Source organism: Peromyscus leucopus, chromosome 19, assembly GCF_004664715.2.
Source record: "Peromyscus leucopus breed LL Stock chromosome 19, UCI_PerLeu_2.1, whole genome shotgun sequence".
NCBI classification, from domain to species: domain Eukaryota; kingdom Metazoa; phylum Chordata; class Mammalia; order Rodentia; family Cricetidae; genus Peromyscus; species Peromyscus leucopus.
The window spans coordinates 30960284-30980461 of NC_051079.1; the positions used below are offsets into that span (position 1 = coordinate 30960284).

The 20178-nt window shown below is 38.6% G+C and overlaps 1 protein-coding gene across 4 annotated transcripts in view; it reads left to right on the forward strand.

Annotated features, from left to right (window-relative positions):
- Nucleotides 1-20178, forward strand: part of Tcerg1 (transcription elongation regulator 1) — a 54593-nt gene that overhangs the window by 3431 nt on the left and 30984 nt on the right. For 2 of the 4 annotated variants that reach the window (XM_037197120.1, XM_028881716.2), the window contains exons 2-9: nucleotides 3421-3646; nucleotides 6927-7079; nucleotides 7909-8380; nucleotides 11941-12183; nucleotides 16808-16870; nucleotides 17906-18106; nucleotides 18590-18702; nucleotides 19515-19603. In XM_037197120.1, coding sequence (XP_037053015.1) covers nucleotides 3421-3646; nucleotides 6927-7079; nucleotides 7909-8380; nucleotides 11941-12183; nucleotides 16808-16870; nucleotides 17906-18106; nucleotides 18590-18702; nucleotides 19515-19603 — 1560 coding nt within the window. The remainder of the gene's footprint in view (nucleotides 1-3420; nucleotides 3647-6926; nucleotides 7080-7908; nucleotides 8381-11940; nucleotides 12184-16807; nucleotides 16871-17905; nucleotides 18107-18589; nucleotides 18703-19514; nucleotides 19604-20178) is intronic. The other 2 variants (XM_028881717.2, XM_028881718.2) reach the window with 1 other exon arrangement.

Consider the following 20178-nt stretch of genomic DNA (forward strand, 5'->3'; position numbering starts at 1 on the left):
TGAGGTAGCTTTTATTTGAAGTCTACATTCTTTACATGGTAGGAAATTCAGACTTGGGAATGTATGTAACTAACCTGATGAAGAACAGAGCAGGTATAGCTTCGTGGTTCTAGAGGCTAAGTGCTTGACTTGAAGTTAGAAGTAGGAGGTATGGATTCCCCCCCCCCAAAAAAAAAAAAAACCCGTTGATTTTTTTGAAAAGGAAAAACTGACAAAAAGGATACCTAATATTAAGGTACATTCTTTTCTTTTTGTTTGTTGAGACAAGAGTTTCTCTGTGTAATAGCTCTAGTTGTCCTGGAACTCACAGAGATCCACCTGCCTCTGCCTCCTGAGTTCTGGGATTAAAGGTGTGCTCAACCAGATAGAAAAAGCCAACCCCTCTCCCCAAAGAAAGAAAGAATATTATTATTAATCTAGTTTTTTTGAGTATGGAAATTTGAATCGTGTGTAATGTACATTCTTAGTTTATGTAAGAAGGTCTAGGTAGTTGCTGTAATTGACTTCAGCAAGTTGAAGTTTAATAATAGGGTGTTTATTTATTTATTTATTTGTTTGTTTGTTTGTTTTTCGAGACAGGGTTTCTCTGTGTAGCTTTGCGCCTTTCCTGGATCTCGCTCTGTAGACCAGGCTGGCCTCAAACTCACAAAGATCCACCTGCCTCTGCCTCCCGAGTGCTGGGATTAAAGGCGTGCACCACCACCACCACCACCACCACCACCACCACCACCACCGCCGCCGCCGCCCGACTCATAATAGGGTTTTTTTTTTTTAAAGTTATTTATTTAGAGATAAGAATCTTGGGTTGCCTAGAATGGCCTCATGACCCTCCTGCCTCTGTCTTTCTTTTTCCCCCTCTGAGACAGTTTCACTATGTAGTTCTTTTTGGTGTTTTTTGAGACAAGGTTTCTCTACATAGCCCTGGCTGTCCTGGAACTCAATCTGTAGATCAGGCTGGCCTTGAACTCACAAAGATAACCCTACCTCTGCCTCCTAAATGCTGGGATTAAAGGTGTTTATCATTATTCCCAGCTTGCCTCTGTCTTTGAATAGCTAGGATTGCAGGCATTAACCACCATGTCTGGCTGTAATAAAAATAATTATTGTAGGCTCTGTGTCTTGCCCTTGTATGGTAGCTTTCGTACAGTATCACCAAGGTATACATGTGTTGATTTATATGAGTAGGTTTTTTGTTTTGTTTTTGTTTTTGAGACAAGGTTTTTCTATGTATCCTTGGCTGTCCTGGAACTTACTGTGTAGATCAGACTGGCCTCATAGCTCACAGAGATCCACCTACCTCTGCCTCCCAATGCTGGGATTTAAAGGCATGTGCCACTATGTCCAGCCACATAAGTATTTTTAAAAATTATTTATTTTTATTTTATGTGCATTGGTGTTTTGTCTGCATTTATGTCTGTGTATGGGTGTCGGATCCCCTGGAACTGGAGTTAGACTGGTGAGCTGCCATGTCGGTGCTGGGAATTGAACCCAGGTCCTCTCAGAGCAGCCAGTGCTCCTAACTGCTGAGCCATCTCGCCAACCCCTCATGAGTATTTAATGGGCCTACTATGTCTAGACTTGACAGTGTGCTGGAGAAATGAGTGAACAAAATTCCTTTGAAAGAAAGGGCTTACAGGACACTGGTGTTGTAATTCTTGCTTTACCACTAACAAGCAAGCTGTGAGGCCTTGGACTGGATACAGTATTTCAGTTTTGTGTGCCCTCGTTCCTTACCTGTAAAATGGGATTAACAATGGTGTTCACTTCATAATCTCATAGAAATGTTACTAAATAAACAATATTTGAAAAGAGCATTTCCCTGGCATGTAGTCAGCACTTTTAGGGATACATACACACACACACACACCACACACACACACACACACACACACACACACACATTAATCACCTGGGCAAAGGTAAATAATACTATTGCTTGTTTGTCTGTTTGTTTATTTATTTTTTGAGACAGGGTTTCACTGTGTTGTGTAGCCCTGGCTATCCTGGATCTCACTCTGTAGACCAAGCTGGCCTTCAGCTCATAGAGATCCATCTGCCTCTGCCTCCCAACCTGGGATTAAAGGTGGGAGCCACTGCCGCCTGGCTAATGCTGTTATTTATGACATTCGTTATTTACTCAAATGCCATGGAAAGAATACACTAAGATATTTGGTCAGAGCTTGCGGGGGAGGGCGCATTGAAGGGGAGGTACACAATATTTGAAGTGTCTTGGGCTGTGACCACTCTCTTCTAATACAAAAATTCTTTTTACGGAATATTTTTGTGTGTGCCTTGGTGTATACATGAAAATCAGGACAACTTACAGGAATTTAGGTCTGTTGTGTAGATCCCAGGGATCAAACTCCGGGTCATCAGGCTTGATGGCAAGTACCTTTACCTGCTCAGCCATCTCACCAGCCCTCCATCCTCTTTTAAAAGCTTAGGGCGTGTGTGCTTTTAATCTCAGCACTCAGGAAGCAGAGACAGATTTTGAGTTTGAGGCCATTCTAGTCTTTATAGTGAGTTCCAGGACAGCCAAGGCTCTGTAGAGACACCATGTTTCAAAAAACAAAAACATAAAAGTATTTCAAACTTTAAAAAATGAAAGAAATGAAGATGGAACACTTGGTATTTTCCCTCTTGCTTTATTTGCATGTATGCATGCTCTTTTTAACTCTGAACTGCTTATGATTAAGATACTTGGAACATTTCCCGCTAAATACATTTGTGTCTATTTTCTGTGACTACAGAAGTAGCCTAGGAATCAGTGTCTGAAGTTGATCCTTCTCTGACAGATCCTGCCACCTTATGTAGTACTGCTTCTGTTTGGTATGTGAAGCCTAGTCCACAGATGGTTTTTTCAGCTTTCTTTAACCTTGTCTGTATACCACTGATATTTCTGAGCAACCCCCGTCTGGAACATTCTTTTTAAAAAGTGTGTGTGTGTGTGTGTGTGTATGTGTGTATGTGCGTGCGCCAGAGGGTAACTTGGGTGACTTGGTTCTCTCCTACCTTGTGGCTTGGCGTTAAGTGCCTTTACCTGTTGAGTCTTCTCATTGCCCAGCAACATTATGTATTCGTTATTAGACTGAGGTTGTATACTCTTGGTTGCACTATGTGGGGTATGCCTCTCAGTCATGCCCTTAGACAACATTAATTATGACAACCTGGTATTGCTTAATTTTCTGATTGTGGTTTTCATTCTATTTTGTGACTATATGTACTATTGTGGGAAGATATTTTAAAATCATCTAAATATCTGCCCTCATCTTCATTCTCATCTCATTTTTACCATGTGATTGCAAAAATAATGGCTTTCCAACTCTTGCTTGCACTTGGGCCCTTTAAAAATTGCTATAATTCAGTTGTGAGTGGCTACTTTTGCAATTTTGAGAACCTGTTCACTGTTCTTCCACACAGGATGGCTCAGCAGCAGGCCTTGCGGTTCCGAGGCCCAGCTCCCCCACCAAATGCAGTGATGCGAGGCCCGCCACCTCTCATGAGACCTCCTCCTCCTTTTGGCATGATGAGAGGCCCTCCACCACCACCCAGACCCCCCTTTGGACGGCCTCCTTTCGATCCTAATATGCCACCAATGCCTCCCCCAGGAGGAATACCTCCACCCATGGGCCCACCACACCTCCAGGTAAGAGGTTGCCATTGCTTAGTTGGCATCAGTATCAATTTTATATATAAGTTTTTGCCTTAAAAACTTGATTCTGTTTATTTTTGTTTAGATTTTTCTTTGTTTTATGTATATGAGTTTTGCCTACATGTATGTGTACGTTTACCAGATACCCACTGAGGCCCAGGGTACCCCATACCCTGGATCTAGAGTTGGAATGCTGGAAACCAAGCCATCTCTCCAGCCCTTAAAGATTTAATTTCATTTTTAAATGTTTTTTTTTTTGTGTGTGTGTGTGTGTGTGTGTGTGTGTGTGTGTGTGTGTGTGTGTATGTATGTGTGTATGTGCGTGCGCACATGTGTGCACGGGCCAGAAGAGGGCATCAGATCCCTCCTGATACTGGAGTTAACAAGCTGTTGTGAACCGATGGACATGGATACTGGGAACCATATTTGGGTTCCCTGGAAGAGGAGCAAACATAATTAACCACTGACTCAGTTCCTGGTGTTTTTTTTTTTTTTTTTTTTTTTTTTTTTTTTTTAAGGCAAATTTTCACTCTGTAGCTCAGACTGGCCTTGAATTTACTGTGATCCTCCTGCCTTAGTTCTTCAATGCTGAGATTGTAAGTGTGAGACACCTCATCCAGCAAAAATTCAAGTCTGAAATAAAATGACAGCTAAGGAGACACATGTTGCTGTTGTTCCTTAAGTTATTTAATATGGGAGGGAGAAGAGGGATGTAGGTGGTGGCAGAAGCCTACCGACACACCTGCCTCAATGACTAGTTTGTGTTTCTCTCAGTAACTTGGCAAATTCTCTTCTGTAACCATCTTCAATGTGGGAAAAGACTTCCAAATCTTTATGTACTGACTGGAGGATATTTCTCTTTCATGGTTTATATTGCTAGCAAGTATATAATAGATGTATACTGTATAATATTGAGTAGTTTTCCACTGTAGAAATGATGCCTAGGGTAGAATTTGGAGAATGATAATAGGATTTAACTTTTTTTCTTCTTTCTTTTCCCAAATCTTTTGGTATTAGAAAAACATTATGTGTTTTTTTTTTTTTTTTTTTTTTTAATTTGATGGGGACTTGCTGTTTATCATAGGCTGGACTTGAATTCACTGTGTATCCCAGACTGGCCTTGAGCATGCAGTAGTTCTCCTGCTTCAGCCTCTGGGTGCTGGGATTGTTGACATGCACCACCATATAAAATATGCTAAACTCGTGTTTTAACTGGAGGCTTATCTATAAGAGATGTGGTATTGTATTTACTTGAAGATTACAAAAATCCAGTTTCTTAGTGACTATACATTTACTGTGTACATTTGATCAGTGCAGTGATTAATTAATTACTTATTATTACTTAATTATTATTATTAATTAATTACAGTGTGTACTCAATAAGTGTGCTCTTCTAGTAAGGATTCAGTGTGGGTGACATGTCTCAGATGCTGTGATGCTGCTTTTAGTCTTGATGGATAATTGTGTTGCTTTACATTAAATCCTCTGAATTATTTGTAGCTGAGGGTTCATGAGACATTAGGGTAGGTCTTTTATAAATGGAGTCTGTTGGTGCTGGAAAGACATGAGCCTATGTAAGGAACAGAAACAAGTTCAAAGCAGGTGTAGGGCAGGGAGTACTTTCAGGAAAGTGGAACTCAGTCCCCTTGTCCAACTTAAGGTGCTTTTGGTAATTTAATTTTTATATTAGATTCAAATTATAGAGAACATCTTTTTATCTTTGCCCAAAATGGCAGCCCCAATATTCATTATATTTTTACTTCTGAAACTAATGTACAGTGCAAACTTAGTTGAAGACTCCTTCATTATGCTGAAGTTACCAGGCCTGCGTATCAGAAGAAGCTGCAACTTTTCTTGCTTCTGATACAGCTTGGCGTGGGATCTTGTTAGTAGTCACTAAAAAGGATGGTGGAGGAATTTTCAGGTTCTGTTGACTTACAAGAGTGGTGTGTTGCTGGAGGACAAGCCCCGCAGTCCCACAATCCACGTATAAAATAATCACTCAGATGCTTATATTACTTATAAACTATATGGCCGTGGCAGGCTTCTTGCTAACTGTTCTTATATCTTAAATTAACCCATTTCTATAAATCTATACCTTGCCACGTGGATGGTGGCTTACCGGCGTCTTTACATGCTGCTTGTCCTGGCGGTGGCTGCAGTCTCTCTCCTCCTTCTTCCTGTTTCCCCAGTTCTCCTCTCTCCTTGTCCCACCTATACTTCCTGCCTGGTCACTGGCCATCAGTGTTTTATTTATATAGAGTGATATCCACAGCAGTGGTGTCCTATATGCTGGGTTGATTTCTAAGCTTTCCACTAAAAGGTGTGATGAGAGAGAGGCTTGTGCAAGGGCTGAGACCAGTGCCCAGACCAGACCAGACCAGAATAAATGAAGCCTGAAGTGGATAATTGTTTTCTGTATTTGTGAAACTTACTTGAAGCATAAATCTAATTAATCTTATCAATAAAAAGCAGGAGTCAGATATAGGGGTAAAAACCTGAAAGATCAGAGAAGCAGGGGAGCAACCACAGTCACTTCCTACCTCACAGGTTTCTCCAAACAAAAGGGCTGAGATCCTATCTGAGCCCCGCCTTACCACTTCCTGTCCCTCTCTCTACAGTCCTCCAAACCTCTATGGTTAACTAGTGGCTAGCTCCACCTTCTGACTCTAAGCAAGCTTTATTTGTCAAAACACAAACAAAATATCACACAAAACTTATTGACATTTAAAGTGAGTTTTATTACTACTGCATAAAAAATAGGATGGGAAAATATGTTTTTAACTACATTTTTTGCTTGAAGTAAATAATAAGGGTTATTGCTGTATGATTTTGTAAAATAATGTTTATTGTTAGTGGCTACTATGGAGGGTCATGGATAAGCGTGGTATATAAACAGGGGCTTGAGATGTAGCTCAGGAATAGAACACTTACCTAACATTCACAAGGCCCTGGGTTTGACCCCTACCACAACAAAAACAAAAACATGAAAAAAATCCCCAGAATATTTAAAAGTCAACTTTTTTCTTTTAAAGTAACCCAGTGTATGAAAAATGCAATGTAACATAAAGTTTACTCATGATGGCATAACCTAGAATTAGCTCTTGTCAGTATTTTGATATTCTTGTTATTTTTATTACAGATTAATAATTTTGCTCATGCAGTAGCCAGATGTATTTGAATGGACAGCTGTTTGCTTTTGTAGTTCTTACTAACCTGAAGGAAGAAATAAGGTTGTTTACAAGTGATCATAACTGTTGTTGTGCATTCACAGAGACCACCTTTCATGCCTCCACCCATGGGAGCTATGCCGCCTCCTCCGGGTATGATGTTCCCACCAGGAATGCCTCCTGGGACTGCTCCTGGTGCTCCAGCACTGCCTCCCACTGAGGAGATATGGGTAGAAAATAAAACTCCAGATGGGAAGGTAAATTACAAAATATACTCAACTTATTTCTGTGGTGGCAAAGTAGTGAAAATTTGGTAGTTTGAGATTCTGGTACCTCTATGCATTAAGACTGAGCTTCAAACAGGGATTAGGGTACGACTCCAGAGGAGCTTGCTGCATTAGATTTTGCTGTAGTTACAAGGTTGCATGGAGGCTTGCATTTTCAATGATGTGTCACAGATTCTCAAAACCATCTTTAGGCTTGACAATCATCAGTAGGGATCATTGTGTAGTTGACCTCGTAGCTTAGACTACAATGAAAGGATACAAAACTAACAGGAGGTGCCTGAGGCAAGATAGGAAGAAAAATAGACCTGAGCTTCCCAAAGTCCTCTTAAGGAATGAGACTGTACATGCTTAATTTTCTTCAGAGTAGAATGGTGACCACACATGAGAAGTTTTTCTAGCAGCAAGCTCACCTGAACCTAGAGGTTTTCATTAGATGGTATAGTACCACCATTCCAGCATAAACTAAAATTCCACACTCCCAGAAGGAAAACAGACTTTCAGCATGAGCTGCATTGTTTGCATACACAGTTTAGGCACAGTGCACAATTCTTATTAGGAAGAGGGGTGCAGTACTCTCAAGTCCAGTTCTCACACACTAGCCAAAGGCCAATTTTGTCAGCAAGGCCTTCGTTAACTTCCTTTGCAAAATACTACATTAGGTTTCCTTTTCTGTTTTATAGAAACATAGACTCATAATATTGTATAACCGTCTCTAAAGCTACTTTATCTTTTAAGACAAAATATAACATTTTTTTAGTATCAGATTTTGTGATTACTACTTTTTTTCCTTCCTTTGCAGGTTTATTATTATAATGCTCGGACACGTGAATCTGCATGGACCAAGCCAGATGGAGTAAAGGTTATTCAGCAATCAGAACTGACACCTATGCTTGCAGCCCAAGCGCAGGTTCAGGCCCAGGCTCAGGCCCAGGCCCAGGCCCAGGCTCAGGCTCAGGCTCAAGCTCAAGCCCAGGCTCAGGCTCAGGCTCAAGCCCAGGCCCAGGCCCAGGCACAGGCTCAGGCCCAGGCCCAGGCACAGGCTCAGGCCCAAGCCCAGGCCCAGGCTCAGGCCCAGGCCCAGGCTCAGGCTCAGGCTCAAGCCCAGGCCCAGGCTCAGGTCCAGGCACAAGTGCAAGCACAAGCAGTAGGCGCTCCCACCCCTACAACCAGTAGCCCAGCACCTGCAGTGTCTACTTCAACACCATCGTCTACCCCATCCTCTACCACAGCCACCACGACAACTGCTACTTCGGTTGCACAGACAGTATCAAGTGAGTACTGGCCTAGTGTGTGGGTATTTAGGGGTGTGAAAACCAAATCCTGTAGTCTAAAAAGGTAGTTTCTGGCATTACCCTTGACATTATTTAAAATACGTTTTGACATTAAAATTTCTGAGTTAGAGAAAATTGGGCACTTGTAAGAGTAGAAGAAATTTGCCCCAGTATAGTTCATGCAGTTAAGCTGTAGAAGTGTAGTTATTTTAATTGACCAGACACTAGTGACAAATGCTGTGGGATTTACAAAATTCAGTGTGTTGGACCTTACTTTACAGTTTTCTAATTGAGGCTTGAACTAAGGTCAGCTTGTGAGGACTGATGTATTTTATGGGATTGACAGGGAAGTTCTGAAGTAGGACAATTTATATTGGTCAATAGACTGTTTAAGAGCAATCCCAGGGGGTGGATAGTTTTAAAAATCAGGCAGATGTTCTGGAATGTTCTTTAAGTAGCGGGTCTGGGTGTTGTTGAAGTCAGAAGACTTTGTTAGGACTTTTTCTGTAACCTCTTTTAGAAATGGTGAGCCCTGGAGTAAGTTATTCGTCAATGCAGTGGGGATTGGCTTAGAAACAATAAGGAAAGAATTTCCAAGTGTATGGTTACATCCTAAGACTTAGAACTTTAAAAAAGTAAAAGTGAGAATGTATACTTATCAGATGTAAGGGCTGAAGACAGATTTTTTTAAATAGTTATTCTGTGTGTTGGTGGTATCACTGCAAACAGACTGAGCCCAGATTATTGAAATGATCTTGATGTGACCATTGTTAATGCATTGCACTGACTGGTTTTCTTTATGGGGTGGTTGGTATTCCTATTGTTTACTGTCTGAACAATGAATAAAGAAAAACAAAACCACACTTTGCTTGGTAGCTTCAAAAACTTGGGAATCAGTAGTGTTTGAAATACTGAAATATGTAATCATAATGGATTCAAATTAGAATTAACCTTACTGATTGAAGAAGTAAGGTATATGTATAGGCATATGTGTCTCCACTTCTCCCCAGCCCTGGTGATTGAATCCATCCTGGAGACAGTTTTTAGACATTATTTCGTTTTTTTAGACAAACTGGGAGAAATAGATGAAACAGGAAAATGTAGGTCTTTTACAAGTGTAAGATGTAAATGGAAGGAAAGTTGTGCTGACTAACTATATTGTGATCTTTAGCTTATGGCTTTTATGCTTGAGGGCCCAAGGCAGAAACCTGCCATTGATTTATGGAGTACATGGTGGTGGTAGTGGGAGCAGGGTATTAAAGGCAGTGTAGCACTGTGTGGAGGCTCCTGTTGCTTAAGGTCTCTCTGATGGCTTGGGAAGGGTGGTACTTGGTTTACTTTGAGGGATGTGGTTCTGTAGGTATTTCAGTTGCTCTGTGTGTGCTCCGTGTTTGTAAGTGCCCCTCTCCTTCCTGCTGTAATCGTCCTGAAAATCTAAACATAAGAGTCACACTCTGTTGGCTGCATTTGAAGACCCGTTTTTATGTTGTGTGTCTGAGTATTCTGTCTGGTACTGTGATTCTAGTCGCACTGTTTCTCCTTCTGTACTTCCGTAAAATGGTACTTGTTCTTGTTAGAATCCCATATGTGTGGCTTGAGATGGGGAACTGTAGAGTTATTTGAGCACATGGAACTTGTAGGAACTTGCTCATTGATTGGCGTTACTCTCCCAGGTTCCTCTTTGATTCCGGAATTGCCTTTATCCTTTTCCTCAGATTCATTATCTCTAGGCAGTTTCAAAATACCCTGCTGTGGAGAGTAGGAGTGAGTTGAGTGAATACTTTTTGCCATCTCCTTGATCGCAGTCTTTTCTACTTGAACTTTTATGTCCCTATAAACTCATTTTCCTGGCATTGGTGCTTTGAACCATAATTTTAGTAATATGAATACCAGTAATACTTTAAAATTTAGTTTTGTAAACTACAGTATAGATCTGGGTACATGGGAGTAAACATTCAAACCACTTATTTTACTTGAAGTTGAGCAAAGCTCATTTTTTGCAAGTTTATGGAAACTAATCATGAAGTCAACTTCTCAGGGAAATTGGGAAGAATTAATAAGCTTTCAGACATTATAGTGGTCTGTAGTTGCTGGATGGTGTATCTATGGGACTGGGCAAATGTTGCATGTACTTTGTATTTTTCACACTGTTATAAATTATATTAATATGATACTGTACCCTAAGGCTAGGTCTATGCTAGACCAACAATTCATTCCTGGGCCCCTGAAGATACTTGTTTGGCCCTGCTGTCTATTTAGCCAAGGTGAGTTCCTCATTGACAAGTATGAAATTACTCACATCTTCCCAGCCTAAGTGAGTTTTTCAAAATTTGTAGAAGGTAGAAGATGGTAATGGACAGATTTGTGTTGTCAGGTGGACAATACAGTTGGGTGGTTTGTATTCAGCTCTGTGCTTTTATTTAAAAATGAAGTTACTTAAAGATTGGGAAAGCACTGTTACTAATTTTTCAAGTTTATTCTTAGTCTAATACAGGTAGAGTTTAATACTTTCCCTTTCTTTAAAAAAAGAAATCACTGAAAATCCAGTGAATTATCGTAGTGGATTTTATTTGGAACTAGGTAAAGTTATAAAATGTTTTATTGAATAAGAGCTAAAACCTTAATAATGTGAAGTATAGATTTAATTTTTTTTATCATTTCTATTTTAAATGTGAATTCTAGAGATGGAGTGTTGTATTTTAGATAGTTAAAAATGTGTTAGCAGAACCCAAATAACCCTGAATTGTACATTCACCTGGTTACACTATGGAAAGCACTTAAAACGTTTTCTTAAATTTTGAAATAATTAAAGGAAAACCTGAAATGTTTTCTGTTCCATTCATTCATATCCCGACATTAGTTGTTTGCATATTCTTTTTGTTTTTTCTTGCTTAGACAGTTCCAGTAATGTAATTGATTTCCCTTCCTCTTTTTCCATTGTATCTAATTCATCACATGAAACCTTTGTTTACATTTATGAAATTATGCCACTAATGTGAGAAGACACTGTATATACAGTGGTGTCTGTTTTCCTACTCCATTTTCTCTGCATAAGTGTGCCCTTTCCCTACCCAGCAAAGTACAGACTTCCTGGCTCTTGCTCAAGGCTTGCTGGTGTGCCGCATGTCTCATGAGTTGAGTGCTCACCTGTGATTCTGAACACTTTCTGTTGCTCTCTACCCTTTACCTTTATTCGTGTTTCTTTCACCATTTGCTTATTTCCTCTTTGGGCTCCTCTTTCTTTGATGAAATCTTGACTCTTTGAGGTTTATTATCTCAATATAAAATTTTCTGTACACTCCCTATATCTATGAATGAACTGGGTCCTGATTACATTTCTGTATATTTACCTCATTTTATTTTGTGTTTTAGTTTTGATTTTTTGTTTTTGTTTAACTTTCATTTAGCTATTTTCAAGTTTCTTGGAGATAGATTTTTGTGAAACATTTCCTCCAGTATATGGGATAATGGGCCTTTAAATACTGAATGAGTTGAGTGACGGGTGAGTACAGTAGAAAGGATCATGAAGGAGTGATACATGTTGTTTTCTCTTTTATCAGCACCCACAACACAAGACCAGACCCCAAGTTCTGCTGTCTCAGTTGCCACGCCTACAGTTAGTGTTTCAACTCCTGCTCCTACAGCCACACCTGTGCAAACTGTACCCCAGCCGCACCCACAGACGTTACCTCCTGCTGTTCCTCATTCAGTACCTCAGCCAGCAGCGGCAATACCTGCCTTTCCACCAGTAATGGTGCCTCCATTCCGTGTCCCCCTTCCTGGCATGCCAATCCCACTTCCAGGTAAACAACAGATTACAGTTGTTTTTCTAGCTGTTTTCACATTGTCAGTTTGTTCTCATGTGTCTGTTGCGTTTGAAATTTGCCTTGAATCTCACCTGTTTGAAATGTTTTTGAAAGATTCATGGCTAACTGCAATATTTTTTTTCCTAAGTTTTGGTAAATGTCCTTTTTTGTTGTTGTTTACATATCTTAAAATTAGAGTCACTTTTAAAATTACACTTATTTTGTATAATAGCCTCAGTGAATGAGATCATTTTGTTTCTAAATATGTTCTAAATGTAATTTTTAAAGGGATTGAGTCTACGAAGTTGATAAATTACAAGCTGTAACAGCTAGCACAGGTTGAATAATGTACACACATGTTGTTCTAACACATCGTATGCATTCAGTCCTAAGTTTTGCAACCATCTTAGGAGGTAGGTACACAGTCAGGTTAAATTACTTGTCCATTGTCACCTAGCTAAGTGATAGGGTTAGGTATTGATCTGGTACCCTCCAGATCCAGGTACCAAGCTCTTAATAATTATGTTGTATTTGGGAAGAAAATGTGAGTCGCTCTTAAGTGTGAACAGACTGGTTGATGTAAGACAAATCAGAAGGTTTCTTTGCAACATTTGTCAAGTAAAGTAGAACATGCATTATTTGAGTCTGTTATGGCAAATTCGTGTGTGTTATTATACAGGAAATTATGAAGACTAGAGAAGGAGTTAAAAAACTCGTGGATAGGTCTTCCATTAGGGATTACATAATAGTGTTGGGCATTCTAATTTGAGTGTGTTTGCTGTTGTCAAATGCATGTATTTAATCCTTGACCCATTCTTTATCTGTTGTAGTTGAAAATATTGATAGCGTAGACAAGTTTACAAGGCTAGTTTGTGGTGAGGATGAAGAGAACCCTGGCTTCTGTCTCTAACTTTCATACTTTTGTTGACGCTACTGCCATTTTATTCTGTAGGGTTCTGTGTAAAAATAGAGGTGTGCTACAACTACATTTCAATAGGGAAACATTTACAAGTACCAGAAGTTTAGGAATTCGTGGTTTTTTTTATTCCATTAAAAAACCTTTTCTACATTATTAATGTAGTGTTAAATGAGTAAATGCCCTATATGTGACAGTGACACCTCTAGTCACTTAGAAATAAGAAAAACAGTTGTTTAGAACTAAGGACTGCTTTTTTCTTGAGTTAAATTTAAGATAAGCTGAGGACTTTCCTCTGCTGCTTATTATTATTATAATTATTTATTTATTTTTGTTTTTGAGACAGGGTTTCTCTGTGTAGACACAGCTGTCCTGGATCTCACTATGTAAACCAGGCTGGCCTCAAAATCACAGAGATCTGCCTGCCTCTGCCTCCTGAGTGCTGGGATTAAAGATGTGTGACAGCACCCAGCAGCATCTTGTTTTTGTAGGAAAGTAACAAATGGGGAATAGTTTGACACTTGTCAAAACCTCTTTTTGTTTTTAGAAACAGTATTATTGAGAGAATAGTGTCTTGCTGTGTAGCCTGTCCTAGCCTAGAGTTCACTTGCCTAGTCTTAAACCTTGAAATGGCGGTCTCCTTTATGGTTAAGGACAGTGTCAAGGCCAGTTCTAGGTTTTGAATGTGAAAATGCTGAGCTGTTAATTTGTAGAGAGCAGACTGAGAGGAAGTATGATGGTGCTATAAAAATATTTTGAAAGACCATTGTCTTCTGAAAGGATGTTCTCTTTGTTCTAATGTTCTTACTTGGAGCAGAGAAAAGGCAAGAGGGTACATACTAGTAAAATTTTTGTGGAAAGTTGAAGTCTGTCAGATTCTTCATTTTCTTATTTCATTTTCTAAATGTTTAGGATAGTAAAATCAAGATGGTACTTGTGAAATTTGGCAATAAAAGACAATAAATGGCAGCCGCTAATGACATTTCGTAGGTTAACTGGAAGAAAACTTGACCTCTATCTCTTTGTCTCTGTGTGTTGTGTGTATGTGTATATGCGGGAGCACACTTCTGGGGATTGAACTCAGGGACTTGTGCATGCTAAGCAAGTGCTGTAGCTACACTCCTGAGTTCTACTTCCAGCCCAAGAAAACTCCAGCTGGCTAGCAGTTGGGTTGTCCAAGATACCAAGACTCTTGGGAGGATGTCTTATAGAAAGTAATAGTAATATTGTTGGTACTAAGGTATTTCTGATTCAGTATTCATTTATTTTTCTCATTACCCTTTTCTTAAGTTCTACAAGTTGGCTTAGTGAAAATGACCAAAGCGCTTAGTTTCTCCTCCCTGGATTTTTCATTATGTGCAATTAGATCCTGTCTTCCCCCTTTCTTTATGTCAACTCTGAGTTAAGGTAAATTGGGAGGATTTTTTTTTTCCCTTGAGACAGGGTTTCTCTGTATAGCCCAGGATGTCCTGGAACTCACTTTGTTTACAGCCTGGCTGTGAACTCAGAGAGATCCACATGCCTCTGCTTCCTGAGTGCTAGGATTAAAGGCGTGCACCACTGCTGCCTGGCTGAATTGGAAGGATTTATTTGTATATTATTTATTTTGCAGCCTGAAATTCTTTGAAATAGCATTGTCTGGTTATGATGAAGATGATTAAGTAAAAGTGAAATGAACAAGATGAAGGAAATAGTGGAAGAATTAGATGAAGTAAAAGAATAAGAGGTAGAATTTGAGGGTGGTACCAGATGAAGATTAGAGGCATATTTCTAAAACTGAAATCTTACCTGCAATTTTAAGAAATTTACTGTCGCTGACATCAGAATTATCCAAAATGCTAAGTGGAATTTTCTAATTTCCTAATAGAGCATATTTTGAGGACAGCATAATTTGTAGGAAAATTGGACAAAAGCTCCCCCCTTTAAAGAAGGTTAGTATTTCAGATATGTGGCTATTTTGTGAGTATTCATAATATGCTTGTGATATCTTCAGGGAAAGCTTTAGATTTATCTGTTTAGCTTGAGAAGAAACTTCCATTAATACAGGTGGAAAAACCAGAGCTGGCCCTGTTGATTTATCATTGGCAGTTATGTCTGAATATGAAGATACTTGATTTGTTTTCAGTTACATAGTGAAAAAAAATTCTGGAGGATAGTTTAGAAGAAGAGACACTGGAATAAAGTATATATGTTCTAAGGGCAGTGGTGGTTTAATATGTTTGGTTGTCCTGTAGATGGCAGTATTTATATTAACTTAAATTTACAGTCTGTAACTTCTTTAATGAAGTGAATTTTTCTTTGCTTCGTTTCAGCGTTAGGGAAAAAAAGCTATACATACAGCTTTCTTCACTCAGCATGCTTTGATAATTCAGGGTTTTTATTTTGGTTTAAAGTTGGTGGAAAGTTTAGTGTTAATATTCTTTATGTTAAATGGTAAAGAAATTAAAGACACTTCAAAATTTGGTACATGGATGTGTGTGTGCCTGGATGTACGTGCGTGTATGTGTGCGTGCGTGTGTGCGCGTGCGTGTGTGCGCGCGTGCGTGTGTGCGCGTGCGTGCGTGTGTGCGCGTGCGTGCGTGCGTGCGTGCGTGCGTGCATACGTGCGTGTGTGTGGTTTAAATTATTTGAAAACAGAGTTTTGATTTTACTTTCTGGATTAGGAGAGACTTCTTTTCCCACCCTTCAGTGCGAAAGTTTATTTTTAATACAGTATTTTCAATTTTTTAGATTTGCATTACCAAACTAAGCTGAGGTTTTTTTTTTCCGGGTACAAAAAAGTAAAAATTATTTCCCCTATATTCTTCAGACTTTTACTTTTAAAACATTTTAAAATTCACATTCACTTTTGAATTTCCTCAGTTTTCCAGCTTTTCTTTTCATTCTTTTACCATCATTCTAATGCATCATGATGAGTCTTCATTCCTCTCAAAACTGTACGTAATATCTGTTCCTTAATACAAGTGCTCCTTTAGTTAGCTTGAGGGATAGAGGTGTCTGCAGCTACCAGCAGCCAGTGACTGAGAACATTGAAGGGATGAAGTGTAGTTTTGGCCTGCCTCCACAGTGTTCCATATTCATGCCATTCCATGGAGTGGCCGATGAGCAGATGTTTTGACACTGTTTGAATGCTACTCTCTCCATCTATGCTTTTTTGTTTTCACTATTATTTGCAGTGGGATATTTGAATCCATTTTATGCCTTATTTTCTTATTCTCCCTGCCCCTCTGCCTTGTCTTTTCCTTTCTATTTTTGCATAGTTGTGCCCTATTTATTCTTCAGCCCCAGCCTATAGTTTCAGATGAGCATCAGCATAGCAGAAGTACCTTGTCGGCACAGTGCTGCGTGCACTGCCTTTTACTGGCATGTAAGCAACCGCAGCTGGGTCTGGTGTCTGCTGGGAGAAGGTCCCACATGAGAATTATTACATATGTGTAACAAAGGGGTTTTCTTTTGTCGAATTTAAACTTTGAGACTCCTTCAGATATGAGAGCTGGTAGGTAATTGGTGTTATAGTTTAGAAGTAGACTCATTGGATTTGGCACCACTTCCCACAAAATGTCAACTACTATTTTATTCCATTCTTGGTCTTTCTCATTGGAAATAGATTCTAAATTGTAGTGGTAAATTATTTTCCCTGAATCCCAGTGGTAGCCGACATACAATGGCAGCTTTCCAACCAATGCTTGCTTGTCCATTTTACAGGTGTAGCAATGATGCAAATAGTCAGCTGCCCGTATGTAAAGACAGTCGCTACCACCAAGACCGGTAATTTTAAAACCATCTTAGTTTGTTTTGTCTGTAAGTTGGCATGGTAGTGAATGTTGTTGTTTATCCTTTTATTTATTTTTTGCCCTAGTGAGTGGAGCTTAAAACATATTTTCCTTTTTAATGAGCAGTTTAAATGCAGTTATCATATTTGGCCAACACTTAATTTCCCAATTGCCTGTAGTATTAGCGTCTTTGGTTCACAAAAGCAAATGAGGTCAGATCACTTTATATATCTTAATTTATGTAATAAGTGTAAACAACTTCATTCTCATATTCATAACATTTAATTTTATTTTTGATGTGTTTTTAAGTTAAATATAAAATGTCATTTCCATGTGTAAAATGATGTGATTATGCTTGCATGCAAGTGACTATGTGCGTGTGATATTTGTATATAGCATACATTTGCATTTTAAGGTTACTAAAGTAAGACTACCTAGACTCTAGGACTTTGTTTTCCATTCGGATTCTTGTATCCTTATTTTAACAGTATTTCAAACAATACCAGCTTATTTAGCAGTATAAAAAAACAAAAATTGTGGCTTGTCTTTTAAAAATAGATGTCTGCCTTTTTAAGGAAAAGGATAATCTGATAGTTTATATGGTTTATCATTTGGAGTTGATAATTCATTTTACTTTAAAACTAAGAATTTTTATTCTGACCCTTTTAAGAATTTTAGAAGTAGGAAATTTGTGTTGGGAATTATACTCAGTGAATTGTTATTTCTTTAGAATTTGAGAACTTAAAAAAGTGTATTTCTGTTCTTAGTATATCATGGTATTTAGACATTGTCGTAGTGGACACTTAAACTTTTGACTGTTAAGGTAAACCTTGGATCCATTTTCCACATCCAGTTGAATTTAGGCATTAGAGTCAAAGAGCAAGGAAATGGAGTCAATATTTATACCACTTTTTAGATACTATTCTTGTTCTAAGTATTTATTAGTATTTACTAGGAGGATTTAGCTCGTGCTTTTATTTTCTATCATAATTTAATATTTGGGTCTAACTTTTTATTATTCTTTTTTTAGGTGTATTACCAGGAATGGCCCCTCCTATAGTACCCATGATACATCCCCAGGTTGCTATTGCAGCTTCACCTGCTACCTTAGCTGGAGCAACAGCAGTTTCTGAGTGGACTGAATATAAAACGGCAGATGGGAAGACATACTATTATAATAATAGAACACTAGAATCAACATGGGAAAAGCCCCAAGAACTGAAGGAAAAAGGTATAGTTGTTTTGTGACTGAGGACATAGTATAAACTGTAATAAGTAGAATACTATTTGGAACTCATACTTTTTAAGTTAAAAAAATAATTTTGAAATGTTGGTGTATATTACACATTTTGTTATGAGGCGTGTAATTATATTGTCCTTATGGAGACTGATAACACTGATCAACAAAATTTAGGTCCTTGGCATCGAGTATGCGGCAGGTTTATAATGCTCTGTTGTGAGTCCCTGCTTCTCCTCAGCATAGTTCAGTATTTTATGAATGGTTGCTGCAGGCCATAGACATGACCTGAGACTATGTTCTCTTGGAAGTCAGAAAGTTAGAAGACTTCTGATTATGGTAAAGACAGGACCAAGAAAGGCATTTTATATTTATGGATAACATGTAGAAATAGAGCATCTCAGTTGCTTACTCTGTGCAAGTTCTTTTAAAAAGTACAGAAAACTGTTGAATAACATCGTCTTAGTTGTTTAACAGAAAAATTAGATGAGAAGATTAAAGAGCCAATTAAGGAGGCATCTGAGGAACCACTGCCAATGGAGACAGAAGAGGAAGATCCTAAAGAAGAACCTATAAAGGAGATCAAGGAGGTAAAGGGCCAAGGCATGCTAAACTGGGGGTCAACCTGAGTTTTTTCCTTTCAAAGTTTCATTAATTTTTTTAAATGTAATTTTTGTTTTAAGATTTTATTTTAAAGTGTGTGTGTGTCTATGTGTTTGTTTTCATTGCATATACCCTTGGAGGCCAGAAGAGGGTATCAGATCCCCAGAGCTGTAGTTACAGGCAGTTATGAATTGCTTGATCTGGGAACTGAACCCAGGTCCTGGAGAAGAGCAGTACACATTCCTAACAGCTGAGCTATCTCTCCAGCCACTTCCTTTTTATACTTAACTGAGGTCCATTAAAGGAAAGATCTTAAGCCAGAGGTTGAATCTAATCTACAGCATTTTGACTTGCAGACTGATTGATGTTAAAGTTAAAAAAGTACAACTTACTAATTGGGGAGTGTTGAATGCGTTTCATCCCCCCCCCTCCCACTATCCACGTAGTGTGAAGTGGTCCCTTAAGTTTGGGGAGCTTCTTTTATTCTCTTAAGATGACAATGAGAGCCATGTTTCAGTACTACAGAAGTTAGTAGAAGTAAGAAACCATGTTAAAAGAAGAGGTCTCCTCATTTTCTCTCTAGTTATTTCTGTTGTAGCACATGGCTAGCATGTCTGTGATACAGGGCCAGTTGGTGCTCCTGATTTCTGCTCTTGTGTGATTCAGCTCTTAATTTAGGGCAAGGATGTAGAACTTTTTAGAAATTCTTACTCAGAAATTCCATTTGAGGTATTTGTAATGATAGTTTATTTTTCATTTGTATTGTCCTATTTGTTAAATATAATACTATTTCCCTTAGGAGCCCAAAGAAGAGGAGATGACTGAAGAAGAAAAAGCTGCCCAGAAGGCAAAGCCAGTAGCTACTACTCCGATTCCTGGCACTCCGTGGTATGTACTTAACTGATGAATTTTATGTATTTTTTTATTATACTTGATTATTTAAATGACTTCTGTAGGAAGAAAAAGGATTTTTAAAAGTATAGGTCAGATATGTTTTTTGAACTATTCAATATTTTGATTCTTGTTTGTTATAGTTGGGGTGTGCAAACCTAAAATTCAGTTGCCATGAGAGTTTTCCGTAATTACCAGACAAATACCTTCTTCCCTTCATGATTCTGCCCTGGTATTGGTATCCCCTGGTATCAAATAGTTGTGTATTTGAACCACTGTGAAATCTTGAACTTGCTTTTTATTATTTAATGTTTTAAGTTCATTTATATGTACATATAAATATGCATATATAGGCTCCCACTATGGGATTATTACAGAACTCTGTAAAATTATGCCTTTTAACCCAATTATGGAATAATCTCCCTACTCTTTCTTCTTGGGCTTGGTTTTTCCCTTTCTTCTCTGCCATATCAATGTCTTTTCCTTCCCCTGTTTCTTGCTTATTTAACCCATTCCCACTGCGTACTACATACAGGGACTTGTTCTTGAGGCTGTGTATGAATACACAGAGT